This window comes from Corapipo altera, unplaced genomic scaffold, assembly GCF_003945725.1.
Source record: "Corapipo altera isolate COAL_440 unplaced genomic scaffold, ASM394572v1 67, whole genome shotgun sequence".
Taxonomy (NCBI): Eukaryota; Metazoa; Chordata; class Aves; order Passeriformes; family Pipridae; genus Corapipo; species Corapipo altera.
The window spans coordinates 5200069-5219973 of record NW_020884906.1 but is presented as its reverse complement, the minus strand read 5'-3'; the positions used below and the strand labels follow the sequence as shown (position 1 = coordinate 5219973).

Genomic DNA, 19905 nt, shown 5'->3' with positions numbered 1-19905 from the left:
TGTTTCCTGATAGCTGAGTAGCAAAATGCTTTGGCCAGCTGGATTTACAAGGCTACACCAACTCATGACTGTGGCCTGGGTCTCTGAAAGAAGAAGCTCTTGGGGTCTCAGGCACAGCTGTGTCTGAGAACTGGTTCATACCAACCCTGCCCTTGCTGTGAGCCATGGAGAGCAAGTTCCTACACTGCTGCTTTTGTGTTTCAGTAAACAAAAGAATTGAAAAGGACAATTTAATTTTTATTGCCATTGGGGCTAGCTCCAAAATAGAGGCTTCGTAGTTTTGATTTTGTTGGTGTCACAAGGAAACCATCCCCTTATGTACACAGCAAGCAGTTCTGCTTCAAAATTCTCACACCTTCATGCTGATGTTGGCCTCATCCTCTGGGAAAGGGGAAATAACAAAGCCTGGTGCAAAGAAACAATATGTTTTCCTTTGGTTAAATGGTCAAATAGATGTGGGAAAAGGTATCACACGCTTGTGAAAGAAACGAGTTTCTCAGGCATCCTCCCCCATTGTGGTATTGGTTACCACAGAACAAACTTTTTCCATCCCAAATCCTACCCATGGTTACATCACACAAAGCTACTGCCAGACTATGTTTTCTTCATACAACATTCCTTCTCCCTGGAAAAGCAGGAGGAAACCTGTCTGTACAGCAAGAGTCAATCACACAGCACCACTGTAAGCATTTCCTGGCCTACTAGTTTCTCCTTCCATGCTCCTACAACTCAAGGGTTTCACCTCACAGTGCCTGGGTTTGGAAGGGGAGAGGAGTGTAAGGTTGCTTTGATTTAAAGATTGCTCTGACTTACAGGAGCTCTTAGTACCACATTACATGTCTTAACCACGCATATGAATCCTAGATATAACTTGAAGAAAATTTGGGTTTAATCTGAACCCTTGAATTTCGGGTATGGGAAAAAGCCAACCATTTTCAGGTTGTTTTTTTTATGATGGGGTGGCAGGAAGGTAGGTAAATTAACTCCATAATGATCAGCCAGTTCTGCTCTTGGCCAAACAACTTGTACACCTCTTAGTGTTTGCAGCACTTTTAATTCCTTTTAATCCCATTTTTATCCCACAGATACTTCAGATCAGCAGTTTTCAACTCTCATGAAGTTTATTTTCCAGTGCAAATATAAGGCTTTAAATTGTGAAATTTAACCTGCTGATACTATCTTTCTTGCCCCCCCCCCGTCCCCCCAGACCCTCAGCAATAGCCCATCACCCTTTATGTTTCTGCAGGTCACAAGGGTACAGGCACTGCCCAGGTAAACAGCTGTATTTGTGTCAATCAGCTCCAGGATTTCTGCACAACTAGAAATTTTCCCTGGCTTTAACACACAGGAATACAAGGTGTGGTGGAGCAGGGGGAAGGGATGTTTGCAATGGCTCGAATCTACAAAGATGGTTTCCAGCTGCATTTCACATACGATTTGAGGTTTGGATGGAGTTTTAACAGAATTTCTCCATGAATTATGCAAGAGGCTGCTGGAACCCTGCAAGTACACAGAGGCACAGAGACTTGTTGAAGCAGCCCTCAGACAACCCACTGCCATCTGACACACAAACCAAATCAAAGCCCACTCCAAAAGGCAGTCTTACACTGGGAAGGGAAAATGAGGAGAAGACCCCCAAGTGCTGAGGGGTGCCGAGGTGGGGACATGTGGGCTGCCCGCAGTGACCTGTTGCAGCACAGCACTAGATGGTGCTGTATTTTAGAAATAACTCTGCTTCATGGGTCCCTTTAGATTAGATGCAGGCTCAAAGATGTGGCAAACACATACAGATGCTCCTTTTGAGAAACGTTGCTGCTCTCTCCAAAGAAAGTACAGATTTTCCTTTCTGTCTGTTTATAGCATAGGAGTTAATACAGACCATGAATTTGTAACTAGTGAGTTGCCAGTTAAGCTCTCCAAGTGCTGCTGTTTCCTTTGGGTGTGTGATGGGAATTTCAGGGCACTGTAGAAGTGTCAGGAACAACACCATGCCCATATTTACCCTTCTCTGATTTACCCCCTTCCTCCTGATGTAGGCTGGTGGCAGGCTCCAAAAGCCCAGCAGGAGAACTGTACTCCCTCAACAGAAGCTCAGAGCCTCAGAGCTCTGGCCTGCACTGGAACACTGTCACCCTGGGAAAGTGGGTGGCACTGAGCACGTGGCTGGTGCCAGGAAAGTCTTCAGTGGTGTTTTCAGAGCAGCATCCATCCTTGGATTGTCACACTGCCTCAGGTTGCATGATGTGAGGAGCTGGGACCCCATACCTCCCCATGGGAAGGGATATCACCTCCTGGGGTAGGGCTGTGACAGGGAGGTGGGAGGCCATGGGCACCAAGGTGAAGTGAAGGAAAACAACTTTGAGATTAGTGGCCTACAAAGTCACATATGAAAGGAGATGGGCTGACTCCAGGATTTACTCTGGCTGCAGTTTCTCCCTGCACTTGTGCTGGGTCTGTTTGGTGCATTTCTGAAGATGCTGGGCACAGATTCAAAGCCGGCCCATTACCCTCACTCCCAGCCACTCCAGCAGGCAGAGCAGGTGCTCAGCAGTTGGATCCAGCCTGGGCTGCAATGGGCAAAGCCTTCTAGCAGCTCTCCCTGGGGTAGGAAGGGCTCAAAGACACCTGCTTATTCCAGTTGGCCATCCAAGGAAGCAGACACCCTCTCTTCCCTCCTGCTTTGCTTCCAGGCGCAAGTGAGTTTGGTTTTCTGGCCACAAACAGGGCAGTCTGAGCCAGGAAAGGGTAATTAATGTCAGAAAAGATCAGGGACGCAGCGCAGCAGAGCTCACTTGGCAGGAACACAAAAGAAGGGAGGGGGAGATGACTTTTAGAGAGCCTGCAAGAGGCCAAACCAGCCAAATGAGCTCTGCAGTGGCTGGGCTAGGTTGTTTACATGGCAGCCAGTCCCTTCAAGGGGTCATTTAACTTCCCCAATAGGGCATCAGCAGTCCAGACACAGCTTTTTGGAAGGGAAGGATGGAGTGAACATGGATTTGCCTCCTCTTATAGGGAGAGAGTATGGATGAAAGGATGAGGTAGCTCTAGAGAGGAAATATGAGCCTGTATGGAAGGCTGTGTAGGATGGAGGTTGGCATAACCAGTGTGTCTGCAGGGATGCTCAATAGCTGAGTGAGAACAGGCTCATCCCTGGCTGTGTGCCGAGCAGCCTGTCCCATCACACAGCATGGCAAGGTTTAGCTTGGCAGCAGAGGTGGTGTCTGGCTGCCAGAGCCTTGGAGGGAAGTCAGGAGCCAAGGAAGCACCGTTCCAATGGGCTAATGAACTCATGCTCAGGAGTTTTGGCTTTGCTAAGAGTCAGTGGTTAAACAGAGAAGGAAGATTTGTGATCACCCTGCTTCATAGCCTGCAAAAATCCACCATTTTCAAGGGACCTAAAAGGATCCCACCTCAGGTAAACTAGAGGATGTGCTGTGCTCCAATGCCAAGGAAATTCTGGTAGCTAAATGAAATTAAGTCAGTCCTGGATACGCCTAGGAGCCCTCCAAAATGCATCCTAGTGCTGTGGGAGTTAGCACTCTGTAGCAGGCTCCAGTGCTCTCAGCAAGAGTTGCCTCCTCTCCCAGGTCTCTGGCATCTCTAATATGACAAAGGATTCCAATCCCAAGCACTGTGTATAAACCAAAGCACGAATAAGCAGAAAGAAAGAGGGCACTGTCTGCAGCAGACAGCAGGGCAATAGAATATGTCATGTCATACCTGAGGATGCTATTTTGAGAGCTCAAGACAGGATGAAGGAAGTAGAGTTATTAAACTCACAGGGGAAAGGCATTGGAAGTGGCTGGCACCTCTCCCAGACTGGAGAGAGAGGCTCTGCAGACAGCCCAGGAAAACCAAAACATGCCTTTCCCTTCACAAGGAAGAGCAGCCAAACTGGGACTCAGCCTTGGCTCAGAGTCCACCTGCAAATTATCTGCCACAGTCTGTTCTCACCACCACGAGTCATGTGGGCAGGAGGAACTGTCGGTCAGAACTTATGGCAACAGGTCCAAATTCTTAAACTTCTCCCTATCCTATTCACAACTAATTCTGACAGGCAACAGGAATCAGAGCCCTGAGCTCTACAGTCTTTTTCTCCTCCTACTTATCTGCCAGCCAGGCAAACTGAGGCACGTGGTGCCACAGCATCACTCACTCTCTTCATCCCAGGCTCACACTGTTCTGCTGGGGTCACCCAGCTCTCAGAATTTTGCTAGTTCAAGTTTTGCCTCTTTAGAGTATGCCTGTATCAGACATTAGATCTTCACATGGAATTTACTGCATTTCAGCACATTCACTCTAGCAAAAGCCTGACTGTCATCTATCTCTAAGTTTGATTAATTCTGTGGCAAGGAGAGCAGATTCATAGAAATTCTCAAAAGGATATCTGTCATGGGGAGGCACTAGGGGCCTCTCCCATTGCAGATTACTGTGGGGCAAAAAGTTTAAGTTTGCTATTGCAAGCTTCAGTGCTGGAAGAAACTACTCCTGATGCTGAACTTCAATAGCCCACAACTGTGAGAGACACTGATTAAGGCTGGGACTCCCACTCAGGGGGACCTGATGTCTTCCTGGATTATCCCCTTAGAAAGCCAAGCTCATACTTCCCACTGGCTGCCAGCACAGGGACTCTTAGATCTCATAGCAGGAGAGCCTGATGGCCAGGGGATACTTTTAAGCAGAACAGAGAGGTAAAAATCCTGCTTTCAATTAATTGCATCACCAGGGAACTGGAGGGCAATTTGGATTAAACTAGCAAGGCTCTTTCAATCAGTTCCCAGGGGAAGATCCAGCAGGAGTGAAAGATTCAGCCAGAAATTGCAAATAGGGAAGTGAGAGAAATGTGGGGGAGTTTTACTTCTGCCCTTCATAAAATTCTGGTTTCACACTGATCCAAATCTCCACCACTGCCAGTAGTGGGGGGATGTGGGGAGTCTGATGAGCTGACATGAAACCCGTTGTGTACAGATGAGGGGCCTTGCTGGGACAGAGGCTGTATGGCCCAGGCTGACCTGCCCAGAGATCCCTCAGCAAAAGAGAGAGAGCAATGCCCTGCTACCCTCACATACCCAGTTTGTGTGTGGTCCAGTTTCTGACTCCTCATAAAGTAGCCTCTGTTTTAGAGGATCCAACTTCTCACTCTCTCCATGGGCAAAGCCAGGATTTTTTTGGGTTTGCGCCTGATGCTGTCTATGGGATCGGCCTTGTTGCTCCTTCTTGAATTAGAAAGCATGCACTACTGGCAGCTAGAAGCACAGTCTTCTCTCCCCACATAATGCCAAAGACTCATTTATTCTCTTCAAGTTCAAATAAAGCTCTACTGTTTTGAAGTGTTAGAAGGAGCTGGTTTTTGTCATATAGCTACTGACTAGATGGGATTTCTTGAGCTGCCTCACAGCTCTGCCTATCAGGGCATCACTCAGCATCTTTGCATCACAGGGCCAGGCCAGCTCTGGGAAGCATCTCTCACTCCCACCTGTATGCCCAGGGAATCAGACCAGGTCATTCTCTGGATCCCTTGTTGTAAGTCAGCCTAGAAACTGGGAGTGAGGCAAGTGTATTTTTCTGTCCCCAGGTTCCCCCAGGCACAGCGTATGTACCTGGCTCTGGAGGTGATACAACAGCTTCTTCTGGCAGAAATGTGGAGGTTGGTGATTCAGGGGATGGTTCTAGAAGTGTCTTCAGGCCTTATAGCAAAAATTCTGTGCAGATAATATAAAGGCAGATGAACAGAGACAGAGAAAAAAAAAGTATTTTGTAAAGCAAATCTGTTATTTTAGTGGTATATAATTTAAAAAGTGGCCCAGTCAAGACTATACCCAGAGCTATGGCTAGGAGCAAGTAGAAAAAAAAAATCTGAGTTCAATTTATTAAAATAACATCCTCCCCCCCCCCAAGTAGCTGGAAATCCTCTGTATCTGCATTTTAGTTGTGTCATTTCTTTGCCTTTATAAGCCAATGAATGCCAGATGTCCCTGATTTTGGTTTCCAGCAAACAGGTATCTTGCCCAAACCATCTCTTTTAAATTAAACACAATTTGCAGCAAAGTTGCTTTTGTAAAAGTGAGAAGGGGCAGGAGGGAAGGGACAAGAAAAACCTAAGAACTGCCAGCATTATCACGTGCAAAATGAGTCTGAAGGAAATTGGGGACACGCAGCTGTCATGGCAAACAGCAACAGATTGAGGCCATGGCATGAAGCAGCATGGAGCTCTAATGAGCAGGAAGAGCAAAGCCAGAGCCACAATTTTATCCTGTGTTGATATTCTACAAGAAAAATGATCACAGAGAACATTTATTGCCCCCCTAACAAGATCAAGCTTAATAACAAAGCTACACATGTTATTTACTACAGTGTTTGCCTATTGCATAAGCAGAAGTGCCTGTTGCCTGGATCCTCGCTGCCTGCTGAGGTCCTTTATCTCAGTGCTGGAGAGGTGGGTCTGGAAAACCCCAGATCAGTGTGTGAGAAAGAATCAGATGCGGGGAGATGGTGCCCATATGTGGATTGCACTGGGCACAAATTCAATTACAACATGGACAGACATTAAACAAACCCCAATCCCTCCTTCTGCCCACAGCCCCTGCACAGATCTCATATCCTGTGAAACACAGGTCTGTAATTGGCACAAGGCAGATTAACCCAGAGTGAGCTGCTGTGCCCAGCAGGCTCAGTTTCAAATTGGAGTGACCATCTAGTGTGTCCTTTTGAAGTCCCCAGAGGATTAATGTCCATAGGGCCTTTTGCACAGAAGCTGAATCCCATCCATATAAATAGTAAGCCTGGACAGAATAGGTGCTTATAATGCAGAGAAATGGAGGATACTGGGAAGAATGCAGAAAACTGTGAGATGCACAAGAATGGCAGAGAATATCTGGGCTGGGTGATGAGATTCCAGAACTGCAGGGGGGCAGCAGTGTGAACTCATCAGCTCAGACAGAAGAGGCACATGAATGAGCAGTCACTGCTCCTGTACTTAGAGGTTTCCTGCCTCCAGCTCTTGCAGCAGCAGCATGTGCTCTTGTTATGTGAGTTTCCCAGAGAGCTCCACCCCAGCACAAGGACTCTTGGGTGGAACAGGACTTGTTTAGCAGCCTAAAAAATGGTTCAGCAGTCTGGCTCTAAGGAGCACTCTCAGGTGGGTTGGTTGTTATCTGCTCACTCCCAACCACCTGTGCCTGAACCACTTCAACTTAGGCCCTGCTACAACAAGTGTGCTGTGAGCCATTTCTCTCCTGCCCTTCCTCCATGTTTATGAGTTTCTTTCAATTTTGGCTACCTCCTTGCTCCAAAAAAAGAACAGAAGGGAAATATAAGATCCTAATATGTAATTTTAATAAGCCATATAAGGATCTGCTTTTATCATATCCAATAGAATGTGCCTGGGGGTCCAGATGGGGTAACTGGCCCTGACACAGCAAAAAGTGGAGTTCCAAAAAATCCCCCAAACAGCACAATAGAGAAGGAAGATACAGCTATATCTGTCATGCACTGTTTTACAGTTACACCCTGTGGGTGTACAAGATTAATTGTCTGTGTATGTTTGCCACATGTGAAAGCATCCCAGGAGCAATCAAGCAGGAATATGAAACTATTGTATTTGTATACTGATATAATTTCCTCCCTTTCCTTTTTGCCTCTGAAAGACATGAAAAACCTGCAAGGAAACAGGCTACAGGGTACATGGACTAAGGGATAGAGGACACACATGGGCCAACTAACAGAACAAGCCATAGCAAAGAGAAAAGTAGGAGAGCTGAGCAGGTCCTGGCAGAAAACAGGGGCAGGAGGGTGCCAGGGGACATGGTGGGGAAACCAATAGCTTATATTTCATCTGCTCCTGAGGCAACACCAGCACATGTTCTCCTCCAGGGAAGAGAAAGGAAGTGACAAAGCTAAAAAGAGAAGGACAATGGGAGAGCATGGTTTGAAATGATGAGGAATTGTGCCCTCAGCAAACCCAGCTGCAGAAGGGCTGTGGATAAGAGGTTCAGGGTTTTCTAGGAAATGCTGAGCCCTTTCAGCACTGCTGAGATGCACAGAAAAAGGAGATAAAAGCCAAGCAAATGTCTTACTGTACTCCATTGGTCCTTGCAGCAATCTGCACAGCCCTTCCTGATCCTCCACTGTGCCAAAAGCTCTCTGCTCCCTCTCACCTGGCTGATGGCACTGGATGAGCTGGGAGACTTGCTTCCTGGGCAGGATTTGGGTTGGGATGCTGTCAAGTTAGTCTACCAGGGTGCTGCAGGGTCCAGCTCCAGCAGACAAGTCCACACTGTGAAAACAAAGCCACAACTCCCTGATATATTAATGAGAGAAAGGAGATAGAAAAAGAATTTATTCAGCTTGGAAAAGAAGCGTCTTGGCAATTTCACTGTGCTGCTTCAGGTCATGCTGCTGCCATGTGGTATCAGGCAACGTGATTTCCAACACTGCTGATGCAATGCAGAAGGAAGAAAGAGGAAATGAATTTCTGATATGCCAGTTACCCACCAAAGACTTGGAGCATCAAACAGGCTGTCAGTAGCCATTCCTCAGGGAGAAGCGTTTGCATGGCCCTTCTATTGGTTGAGCTCCTGAACTTCTACTGAACCACACTGTTAATGTGTTTCCAGTGTTGGAGCTGCCAGGAAAAGGTGGATGGGTAATGCCACACAGACCCAGCTGGCGCTTGCCTGCCCTTGTTATCAGCTGGCTCAGGTTTCGGTGTTAACTCTGTGCCTGAAGAAAGCCATATGCAATACAGCAGGAGTAACATCTGGCTGGGAGGTCTTTGGAACAAATGTATTCATCTCATCCTTCAATATCCCTGTTGTACTGGCAGGTCTAGCTGCCACTGAGTTCAACAAGATAGATTCCCAGACCTGTCAGAGCTCTGAATTCAGTTGCTTTAATTCCAGGGTTCAAACATGACTCTGGAATTCTGAGCCTGTTCAGGCAATGAAATCCCCATCCAATAAACCCCACAGTATTTCAAGGTACAGCTGCTGCTATGCAGCATGTGTAGTGCTGATTTACACTTACAGATAAAACTGTTCTTGTAGTGATGAAATTAAAGTCTATAAAATTCATAGTACAGCACAGATCTACTGTTTTCCTTCTCTCAAACAGTGACTGTAGAAATGCTTCAACTCTCATCTGCAACAGAGTTCATCAACTCACAGTGCCCCTGAACTTCCACACAAAAAGAGACATTTTTAGTCTCTATAGCCACTTCAAAACCTTTACCCACAGCATCCCTGCCCTGCCAGAAGATCCACAGGAAAAACACTGACAACATGTGTTGCTGCTTAGCAGAAATGAGGTAGAACCGCCCCCATTTTCAAGCTCTAAATGCAAAATCTCCGCACTTGCAGAGACTAAATAGGCACAACTGATCTTTCATGTCGGAGTTCTCCCCCTCAACTTTCTCCCAGGTCACCACTACAAGGCAAAAGCAAATGAGAGATGCTGGTTTCCTCCCCAAGGAATGAAAAGCAAGGGAACAGGCATGACAGAAACAATTTGTTTAGTACTACATTAAAGAGCCAGTTCTACTCCTCACTGACCCCTGCGCAACTCTTACAGCTAGTGAGGACACACACATGAAAATGAGGAAAGAATTTGGTGTTTGGGCTTTGAAAAAACATCTGAGAAAGCTCCAGCCTACTAGCACTGTTTTTTAAAATCCATCGTGTTTTCCCTGGGGCAGTAAATTACATTATCTTAATTTAATAGATAGGGATGGAAGCACTCAGAGCCCCAGGGGTGGAGCTGGGAAAAGACCTACATCCCCCACCATTCAGAAAAATTTTCATTGCCAAACTCTTCTGCTTCAGCCCAAGCCTGATGTCTTGGACATTTTTTCTCTACTGTCCCTTAGCTATTTTTATTTCTTTTTACTTCTCCAGCAAGCAGAACTGTGAGTGTACCAGCCACAGCATCTCCATTTCAAATGGTTTGGCTCTCCTTTCCACAACACTATTTCCTGACTCTTTTTCCAGCCTGCAGCTTGCTGAGCAGAGGATTAGGATAAACTGAATCAGGCAGAAAAAGATTTTTTCCGGCTGGCCTGCAAATACTACCTTTTCCCTGTATGCTCAGGTACCGAGCAGCTCCCTGTTCCTGCCTTGTACTGGATACACAGAAACCTCCCGAAATTATGTGCATGTGCGCAAAGGGATTGTTTTGAAATCAAACCTTCTGAAGTGTGTCTCGAGCCCAGCTCAACTTTGGACACACTGTTGAAATTTGGATTTAATTAATTCCACTTGAGTTTTGAAATGGTGCGATACATTTTTCAGAGGGTTTTTTTCCCCCCCATTTCCTGGATCAGAGCCTCAACCACATTCATGGAAACACTGAAGGGAAAAAAAATCCCTAGCAATAATTCACCAAGTGGGAACTGAAAACATTTGCTGAAGAAGGAACCTCTTGGTCTTTGGATGCTGGGAATAATTCAACCTCTCCTCCCAATTCCCTAAGGCTCAAACGGCCCTTTTTCCGGCAGAGCTGTGGTTATTTGAGCAAGTTGCCCTGGGGACAAGTGCATGTTACTTGTAGGATTTGGGCTGGAAAGATCAAGCACACGAATTTGTAGGCAAGAAGGGCTTTGTGTTTTAATAACTGCCAACAGCCCTATAGAAGAGCCTGAGCTTGCAGGATGAAAAGTCATCCTTGGCAGAATCTAACTCAAATATCCTGGAAGCACACAGGGAACAGCAGACATCTCTGTCAGCATCATCTCTCTCAACAGTACATCATCTCACACGCCACAAATGTACCGACCCTGGATTCAAACAACCTCCACTCTGCGCTTCTCTCCCACACTGCTGGTTTCCTGGAGATGTTTCCCAGTGTATCATGTGCCCAGTCAATAAGGTTAATGTTGCTCAATGAGGAGCCCCTGTCTGCCCCGCACGTGCCATCTGCAGCTGTGCAAACAGTACCATGAAACATGGTGTACTGGAGTGCTGCTGCTTCCTCAGAGACATTGCAGATTTCCAGGGCAGCAAGGTGCCTCAGCCTTTGGGAAGAGGTGCCAAGATAAAATGCAAACAAGGATGGTGCCATGTGCTCCCAGCCTCCTTCAGGTGCAGTGAGTCTATCAGACCTACCTTGATTGCAATGAAAACCTCATGCTGGGGCACTGGAGGGTTCTAGCATTACCCTTCAACTTCTTTCTTCTCCTGAAAAGATGGTGTCAAGTTTCTGGGAATTACCTTCTTCCTCTGCCTCCTGGAACAGAATTCCAGCTGCATCACAGGGGCCTTGAAGGAGGCTGAAGAAGGCAGGAGATCTCAACAGAGAAATTGTACAAAATCTCTATCATTCTCTATTTTTCTGCAGAAGAGTATTAAACTCACTGAGTTGAATCCTCTCAAAGCACCCAATGCCCTCCGGACATGGTGGACGGAGAGGAGTCCCTCTTCACTCAGCCCCAGCTGTGATAGCCCATCTCTCTGTTGAGGTAAGGGAGGTTCTCCTCATTCCCAGACAGAGGCCAGCTACATCCTCGAGGACTACAAGAGAAAGTGGTTCCAGTTCCTGATGTTCAGCTACACCAGTAGCACACAGCAACCATTGCCAAATTCTTCTTGACAAACAGCAGACACACTCAGAACCTGAACTTCCTAGAATATTCTTATGTTGCTTTCCAAAAATCAAACCCCGGTCTTATTTACAAACAGAGTAGGAGAGTCTTTATGTACCAATCTGTCAGAAATTGGGTCTTGGTTAGCAATGAGCATCTTTGCAAATGGTCTGCAGGGTGAAAATGGGTGACCAAAACTAACCTGAACCTGGAGATAGATTCTGAATACTGGTCTGACTACAGGGACGGCAGATTTTGAAGTAATTGCTCTCTTTTTGAAAATCACTCAGAGCAGCAGAAAGTGTTAATGCGTGGTCATCACACAGCTTCCATTATTTAAGCTGCTAGCAGGTAAAAGAGCTGCCAACCTGCATGGAAAAAAACATCCATCTATTTCCCATCTGTCATATTTTCTCAAATCCATCCACATAAATCTGAATACACGGGAGACAAAGTATATACCATTGGCCTCAATTCCTTTTCAAAAATATACAGCATGACCAAAGACAAACCACAATCCCACAACTAAGCACACATTTCAGGACAGATGCACAGTACGACTATACTTTCCTTTACTGCTAAAAAGAAATAATTTCACCAGTTTTGTACACCTGTGTTTAGTGATTGCTGTGTGGGTCTCACTCCAAGATTCTCATCACCTTTAATGACTGCTGACCCTAAAGAAAACCAGCAAAAAAACCAAGCAAACAAACAAAAAAAAGACTGGACTGGATCCAAATTTCCAGGACTGAAGACCAATAGTGTCCAGTCTACATGCAATGGTGGCTGTAGATTTAAGTGCTCTGAGTGACATTTGGTGATGCAGACAGGAGACTGCAGTGGAGTCTGACACCTCTCTTGAATGGCCACTGGCTCCCTCCAACCACTGCTGACCCAGGCACTGGGTAGTGAAGGGGGATCTCTATTCCTCAGTAATGGAACCCAAAAGTTTAAGATGAAGTGTTGCCAGCTTTAACTTCTGTGAATTACTAGGGATTTGTAGAAACTTTAACAAAATGTTTTGCCACCAGCAAAATGCTTGTTCCTTGGCAGATAAAATATTTAGGTGAAAATTAGCACCTCAAAATGTAAATGGAAGACAACTGGAAACAGAAACAATCCATTTTAGTTTGAAGTAACTTTAACTCAACAGCTAAAAGACAAAGTGAAAAAAATTAAAATGGAAATGAGTTGAGGCTTTTACTCAAATCAAGATGCCTCTTAAATATCTTGGCATGAACAGTGACTTTCCCAAATCTCTTTATGCTGTTTATTTCTAAATACCGGATGTCTGGTTTGCTCAGAGTGTGTGTGTGTGTGTAAAGTATTTGCCTGACTTGTCTGCCCCAATGTCACAATAGCAGCACAGATTTCAAGAACTCCTGGCATGGGGAGAAAACACAGAAAGCAGACAAAGGGCAGGATAGAGAACAGATTACATTTGGAATTGCTTTTCCAGCAATACGGACTAGGGTTTTCCTCCCTTGCAGTTTTTGGGAGTCTACGTCACTTGCTGTGCCACCTGGCACAGTGTGGCAGAAGAGAATCAGCACAGAACACACAAGTGACGACTCAGTTTGGCTCCTTAGAGGAGCCAATGGTTTTGCACACACCCAGTTGGGTTTCTTCAGAAACCATTCCAGTATTTCTGGGGAGAGTCTTTGCAACTCAGGATAAAAGGTTGTCTGCTGTGTGTAAGTCCTGTGGGACAAGACATTGACTTCTCACAAAGGGTTTGCCCAGCACACTCCCCAGCAGGGCAAAGCCTGTGAGAGCTAACACTGTGGAACCACGTGACGTCACGAGGCATGTTGTTCCATCCTGTTCCTTCCAGCACCCCGACCGAAGAATCTCTGCTAATTACTGGTAATCAATTCCAGACTTTGTTTACAAGCATCAAATCTTCATCTTCATAGCAAAAACACTGCACCTAAGCTCAGCTAAAGATGCTGGTCATCTGCCATCGACAAGGCAAGAGCTGGCTGGGTAGGGAACACCAAGCCTCTGTTTCCTTCCACGTTTAAGAGAAAAGCCATATTCCTGCTGTTGGGCTGCTGCCAGAGCTACTTCCATCAAGTGAACCTACCGTGGACAGCAGACCTGTGCAGTCAAGAATTTAACAAGCCAAAATCTCTCCCGTGATATTTGGGCTACTAAAGACAGACAGCCCAGCCCAGCAGGTTTCCCCCAGCAGCTTGCTAAGCTGTCAGCCACGGATGCCCCTTGCTGTCTCTGCACACAGGCTGGCAGCACAAAGGGCCAGGCACGCTCTTGGACTTAACAAACCACAGAAAGCCCAAGCCAGCATGACAGCAGACACAAACAAGAATGTAATTAGTGCTGGATTATAAATCTCTGGCTAGGTACCTGGAAACACTTGTATTGTGAGAGAAAGCAACAGCCTTGCTGATGGCATTTGGGCTTAATTTAGGTCACGATTACAGACGGGGTGCTCTGAGCTGGCAGGGGTCAGATGGCAAATCAAAAACAGGCTCCTATTTGTCTTGCCTCCTGCTGCTAGCCTCACCTTTCCAGCCCTACAGCCCAGACAGAGGCAAGCACTGTTCTCTCCTGGCCAGCTGGTGAGCAGCAAGTGTGGTGCAATTCATGCTTACTCTGCTTGCACTGTGTCTGTCCATGGAATATGCTCTAAAGAGCATTTTTAAATCAAGAAAGCAGAGATCTCCAAACCAAGCAAGCAGAATGTGCAGGTCAGCTGCTGAGTGGGGAATCTGAGTTGAAGGAATGGGCCCTGGACACCCTTACACCCAGAGAACCCAGAGACTGACTTTTGAAAAGATCTCAGTGCGGCTCTGCAGCTCCAGCTCACAGCCTGGAATGTTCCTTGTCAGACAGGGTAACACCCAGACCATGGCAGATCCAAGTCCTTTACTGGCTCTCAGGCATATGCCAGCAAATAGGAACTAGCAGTGAATTTAGAAACTCCCTGCCAGTCCCAGAACCACACTGTGCCAGCTGCATCTACAGCCAACATGGGGCAGGCATGTGTGTCTGAGCAGTTTCCCTGCCCTGACAGAGAGAGGAAGGAGCCATGACTCACCCAAAACCAGAGAGCACATACCCAGCAGTGCACCTGTGAGACTCCAGACCTCAGCATCCCACCATCAGATCCTGCTGTCCCTCCTAAAGCATTTCAGGATTTTCTTCATCCTTGCTTGCGTAGGACTGAGAAGCCAGGGTCTGACCAGTCCAGGAGGCAATCCTGTGAACAGAGTGTGGAAGGGACTTTACAGGAGTATTAATAAATGAACTGACTTTTCAAAGGGCCAGATGGTGTTTGAAGTGTTAATGGCTGAAGGCTACTGTATGATTTAAAAGAGAGCTGGTGTGGACACTGGCTGGCTTTGTTTGAGGTCGCTTGCATTTCAGGCCCACCAGCTTTCATTCATCTCCAGAGAGGCATTTTTAGCTGTCACTTGAACTGAACCCTGACTGACACTTCATGCTGATTTTCTCAGGAGCTTGGTGGCTGGTCAGTCAGTCCTGGCAGGAAAGCAATACAAAACTAGCTGCAAAGGTTGGGATCTGATCTAGAATCCCTCTGAGTCCCTGCAAAACATTCCTCTGATATCAGTAGGCTTTGGATGGGGGCCATCACAAACAAGACATGTTCTAAAGTACATCACAGTTATTTCTATCCAGGAGAGCAAAACAGGTTTCTGAGGGAAAACTAGCAGCTGGAGAGGGAAGTGGGAGTCTGGTCCCCTGGCAGTAGCTTCTGCCTCACTGAGTGCTGTGTTAGCCGAGAAAGGACAATGGTCCCAGCTTTCTTACCCAAAGTTAATTCCTGGCCTCCTGGGAACCCTTGGGCTTCTGCCCCTATGTTTGGAGATTTTGAAGTGCATAGAGCAATCAGGATCCAGTTTCTCCTACCAGTCTGCAGATTGTATCATTTTATTCCTTTACCCCGCACTATTCTGAGTAGGTCTGTGAAGTACAACAAGCAGCACATCAAAAAGCAGGCAGCTCAGGTTTATTTCCAGCAAAGCAAGGCAATGAAAAGTTATTCAACTCTGCTCTCTGAAGCTCAAGATAACTTCCAAAGAACAGGCAGCTCAAACTACGAAAAAACTTCCACTGGAGCCCACACTTGAGAGACAGAAGACTATTACTATAACTAAAGCTCTCCTGGGGCAGAGTGGGTCAAGCACAACCATCTCAAAGCTCTTACCCTGCCATAGTGTCAGATGATTAATGAAGGCCTTGCCAGAGGAATCTGTGTGTCCTTTTAGCAGTTAACAGTTGGGGATCAAAGCTTTTTGTGCATGGAGGCTGTAGGAGAGAATTTGTTTCTCGTGCTGTTCTCCATGGCTCCATTCCCCATGGCTCTACACTCAGCCAGCTTGAAAAAGATGCTTCTTAAACCAGGTTACATCAGCACTCACGTGCCACAGCCAATTATTTCTCCATCAGATGGTTCCTAATTATGGGCAGTCACTTATTTAGTGCACAGACCTTCCTGCCTGGCAAGGTAGGAGGCAGACCTTGTCTCAGTGCTCTCAGTGCTTTCTGTGCCCAAGCAACATGGGGTTGCTGGGATGGGTCACACACAACAGACTACAGGGCATAGCACAAATTGTCAGGCAGGATTCCAGCACACAAGCACAGAATCCACCAAACATGGTCAGTGGTGAGACCCACTGTGTGACAGTATCCCTGTCAGTGCATCCTGGCTTTCAAAGAAACCTAGTTTAATCTGGATGGGCCTGTGACAGTGTTGGGGGTGCAACTCAGTGTGCTATGCTGGATTTGATTAAAAATATCCCTCTTTTACACCATTTATTGCTGTTTTGGAAGATGAGGCAGAAAAACTCCACAGCTAGTACTTCACCTGGACAGCCACCTGCAGTCAGTTGGCAGCTTCCCCCCTAGATCAGACTGGGTTAGGGAGTGACCAAACAGGTCACACTGGTCAGGCCAGCCCGTGGGAGATAACTGGAAATCTCAATGCATTTAGCACAGATGACGACAACCTGACTATAGCTTTGGATCTTCTTATAAAGAGAACTCTAGGCAGTTTGTGAAAAATAGACTCATGACAGTATTACCAGATGGTTTTTGGAAAGATGACACAGTTGGGAGAACAACCCACTGATTAGTTATGAACAGAATACCATACACTCTTCCTGTCTGCAGCCACTCAGACCCTGTGGCAACAGGCAAATGCAGCCTAAAGTATCATTTCAAGTCATTAAAAAGCTGACAAGCCTCAGTTTTTATCTGCCAGCAATTTTTCAATAACAAATTTAGGATAATCCTAAATTTTATTCACCCAATAATTATCAGTCTGAGGATCACTTACAAGCAACAGCAATGGGTTTGGGTATTCAAGACCCAGGTGCTTTGCTGTGGGCATGTAAAAGACAGCAGTCAGGTTTCTGAGGGAATCTTTGTGCTGTGATGACTTGCAAACCCACTCTAAACTACACAGAAAAGGTATTATTTTAGCCAATCTAGAAATGCACTAAAAGTACACAAGTAATCCAGTTACAGGAAGGAACAGGGCAGATGCCAAGCCTGTCAAGGGAACAGGAAGAAAGCAGAGATAAATGCAACTTATATGCTTTAAAAATAAATCAATACAGACAATCCTTGTTTGACTGTTTTTCCCCTCAACCTGCTAAAATATGCTATTAGCTCATTTACAAATCAGGCATTGATGGTTTATGGGCAAATTGCTCCTGGTTTGCTTCCCTTCACTCCTGAAGGTTGAATTTAATGGAAAAATTACTAAGAAGTTTATAGTTTGTTGTGTCTTCCAAAGTTACACGAATTTCAGCAAAAGCAAAATGTTTTCTGAGAAGTTTTCAATCCCCTCCAGCCCCTGTCAGCTCCCCACACCTCCCAAACAGATCTGTGAAAAAGGATATTCGTGGTAAATTTCCATTTGGATAAAGAACATTTCCTTAAAGAACAGAATGAGACACTGAATACAAAGTTCAGACTAATTTTAGTCGAAACACAGGCTACATGTTTTCACAAATTGCTTTTCTTCATCTAATTTCATATTATTTTTCTGCATTTTATTTTTAATGGAAAAAGATATTCAGATAAAAAGGACTTGGAGGGTCCCAGGCTGAAGCATACAGGAGTTTTGTATCTCCTGGGTGCTTTGCAGACCAGGGCTCTGTTTTAAATATGCATTACATTTATTCCAAACAAACTCCATAAATCAATCTGTGTAATAGAAACCAGAAAAGTTTATGCAAAACAAATACAGAAAGTCATACATACTGTGTTTAAGATGCCATTTTTGTGGCTGGTATTATTTCTAGGGTATGTTTTTACTGTTTGTGGGATAAATTTTTCAAAAACATTAAAATCTTTCCTCCCCTCCATTCTCTATAGGTTTATCCCAAAGAAATAACGAGCCGAGCTCTATAAACCAGCATTTATTAAATCCAAATGGGCACTTCATCTTACAGTAGCTTTCAATATAATCTATTTGATCTTTCAAAGTAGTTGGAAAATTATTTCAAGGGGAACTTTCACAGAACAAATTAACTTGAAAGAAGAGAACATTTTATACCCCAAAGAGGGAGGAAAGCAATTTCCTCAGTTTTTCGCGTTCTGGATTCCCCTCAGCCCAACTGCAGATACACATATTTGAAGAGACTCTCTCTGTGGTTGCTGTTGCCTGATCTCTGCAGCGATGCCAGAAGCTCATGGAAAGCAGGGCCACAGACTCGTGGGGCCATAAGGCTACAACCATGACAAGTTCATCTTTGGGGAAATTCCAGATTGCACAGGAGACGGGAAGGAGCAGACTCATGGAAACTAAAAATGGTTTGTTCTAGCTGCAATTAAAAACCTACCTCTTAAAAGCTACCCTCTGTATTTTTGGAGGGACTTTATTTCCTGCCTGCTACAGCTCTTCAAACTGCTTGTTAAGTCACTAGACAAAAATAGCATTGGGACCATAACCTGCTCAGCAGATCCAGGCACCTGCTAGTTTTAAGAATTCAAACCTTAAGGCATTAAAGGGACACAGTGAGAGGTTAAAGCCCCAAGGTAGATGGTGTGACAGTTCCACCAAGTGTTAAATCTATCAGTTGGCCAAACATGATGTCTCCATTCTCTCTCTAACAGCCCACTGTTGCCCTTTGGATTCATTCAACTCCTGCATGCATTAAAAACCCTTTCTGACAAGTTTTTCAAATTACCAGCAGGACATTGGAAATCTCCATCCAGTCTGAAAACCCTGTATGATTCATATTCATCAGTCCTATTTTATCTCTCTCTGTGCATGAGGAGGCTGAAGGAACCAAGCAGAGAATGGAACTGAGAAGAACTACATATTCTGGGTCACAGGAGTGAGACAGCCAAAGGAAGAAAAGACAAGTTTTCTGTGTGAATGTCAGGGGATTCAGGAGCAGCCTGGCTGAAGCATTTCATCCAAGGCCTGGATTGCACCATTCCCTACAGCACACTGTGCAGAAGGTTTCCATCTCAAAAGTCTACATTGCCTTGAAGGTTAGCAAGTTTACCTAAGGAGTGCTGGCTTCACCTTCCCAAGCCACATAAACTCCCAGGAGAAAAAAAATTAAGATTTTTAAAGGCTTTGGAAAAAGAGACTTCCTTAGTGTGTTCTTTCAGAGATCAGATATTTGTTTCATCCTTCTGGGGAGGATATGAACTGTAGTTTTCCTGGAAGCTGATTTCTTCTTTTGGGCTGAATTACTGTTTAAGCCACACATTACTGGGAGCTACAACACAAGATCTAAACCAGCATTCCCTGGGTTTTCTCTCATAGCTTCATGGTGTGGTGAGGGAGGGCTGAGGAACACTTTGTCCTTATTTTAGAGTTGAGGAACCTGAGGCGTGATGTGAGGACAAATATGTGATTGGGCCAGCATCACAGAACAGCCAGTGGCAGGTCCCAAAAGCCTCATTTTGGTACCCAAGCAATAAATGCCTATCCTGCTTTACTAATGATAGGGGTGCCTTTATGATCTGTGCCCTTCAGTGTTGAGTGAGGCTGTCTCTGCAGACAAGCTTTTCTCTGATTCCAGTGAAAGCTTTAAACCCCACTCAGCAGTACAGAAACCCTGCTGGCAGATGCACATGCTGAAGAAGTTGCCAGCACCTAGGCACAAATGTATGATCTGCCAAGAGCACAGACTTTATCACCTCTCACTGGACATCTACTTTCTCCAGCACCCAAAAACCTACGCAGGGCCAACAACAACCAAACTCCAGACAGGGGCAACCCACTGGCTCAGGGCTGTGAGAAACCTCAGTTCACCTTTAACCACCTTGCTCAGCATAAGTGTTCGTTGTCTGAGCTAAGAGCCACGGTCTGGCACTTCTCT

At 45.6% G+C, this 19905-nt stretch overlaps 1 protein-coding gene across 1 annotated transcript in view; it reads right to left on the bottom strand.

Annotated features, from left to right (window-relative positions):
- The window catches only part of LOC113951383, a 78512-nt gene extending 63722 nt beyond the window's left edge, over positions 1-14790 (bottom strand). Inside the window, exon 1 of the mRNA XM_027652315.1 lies at positions 14634-14790. Coding sequence (XP_027508116.1) covers positions 14634-14690 — 57 coding nt within the window. The 5' untranslated portion in view covers positions 14691-14790. The remainder of the gene's footprint in view (positions 1-14633) is intronic.
- Positions 14791-19905: the final 5115 nt, after the last annotated feature.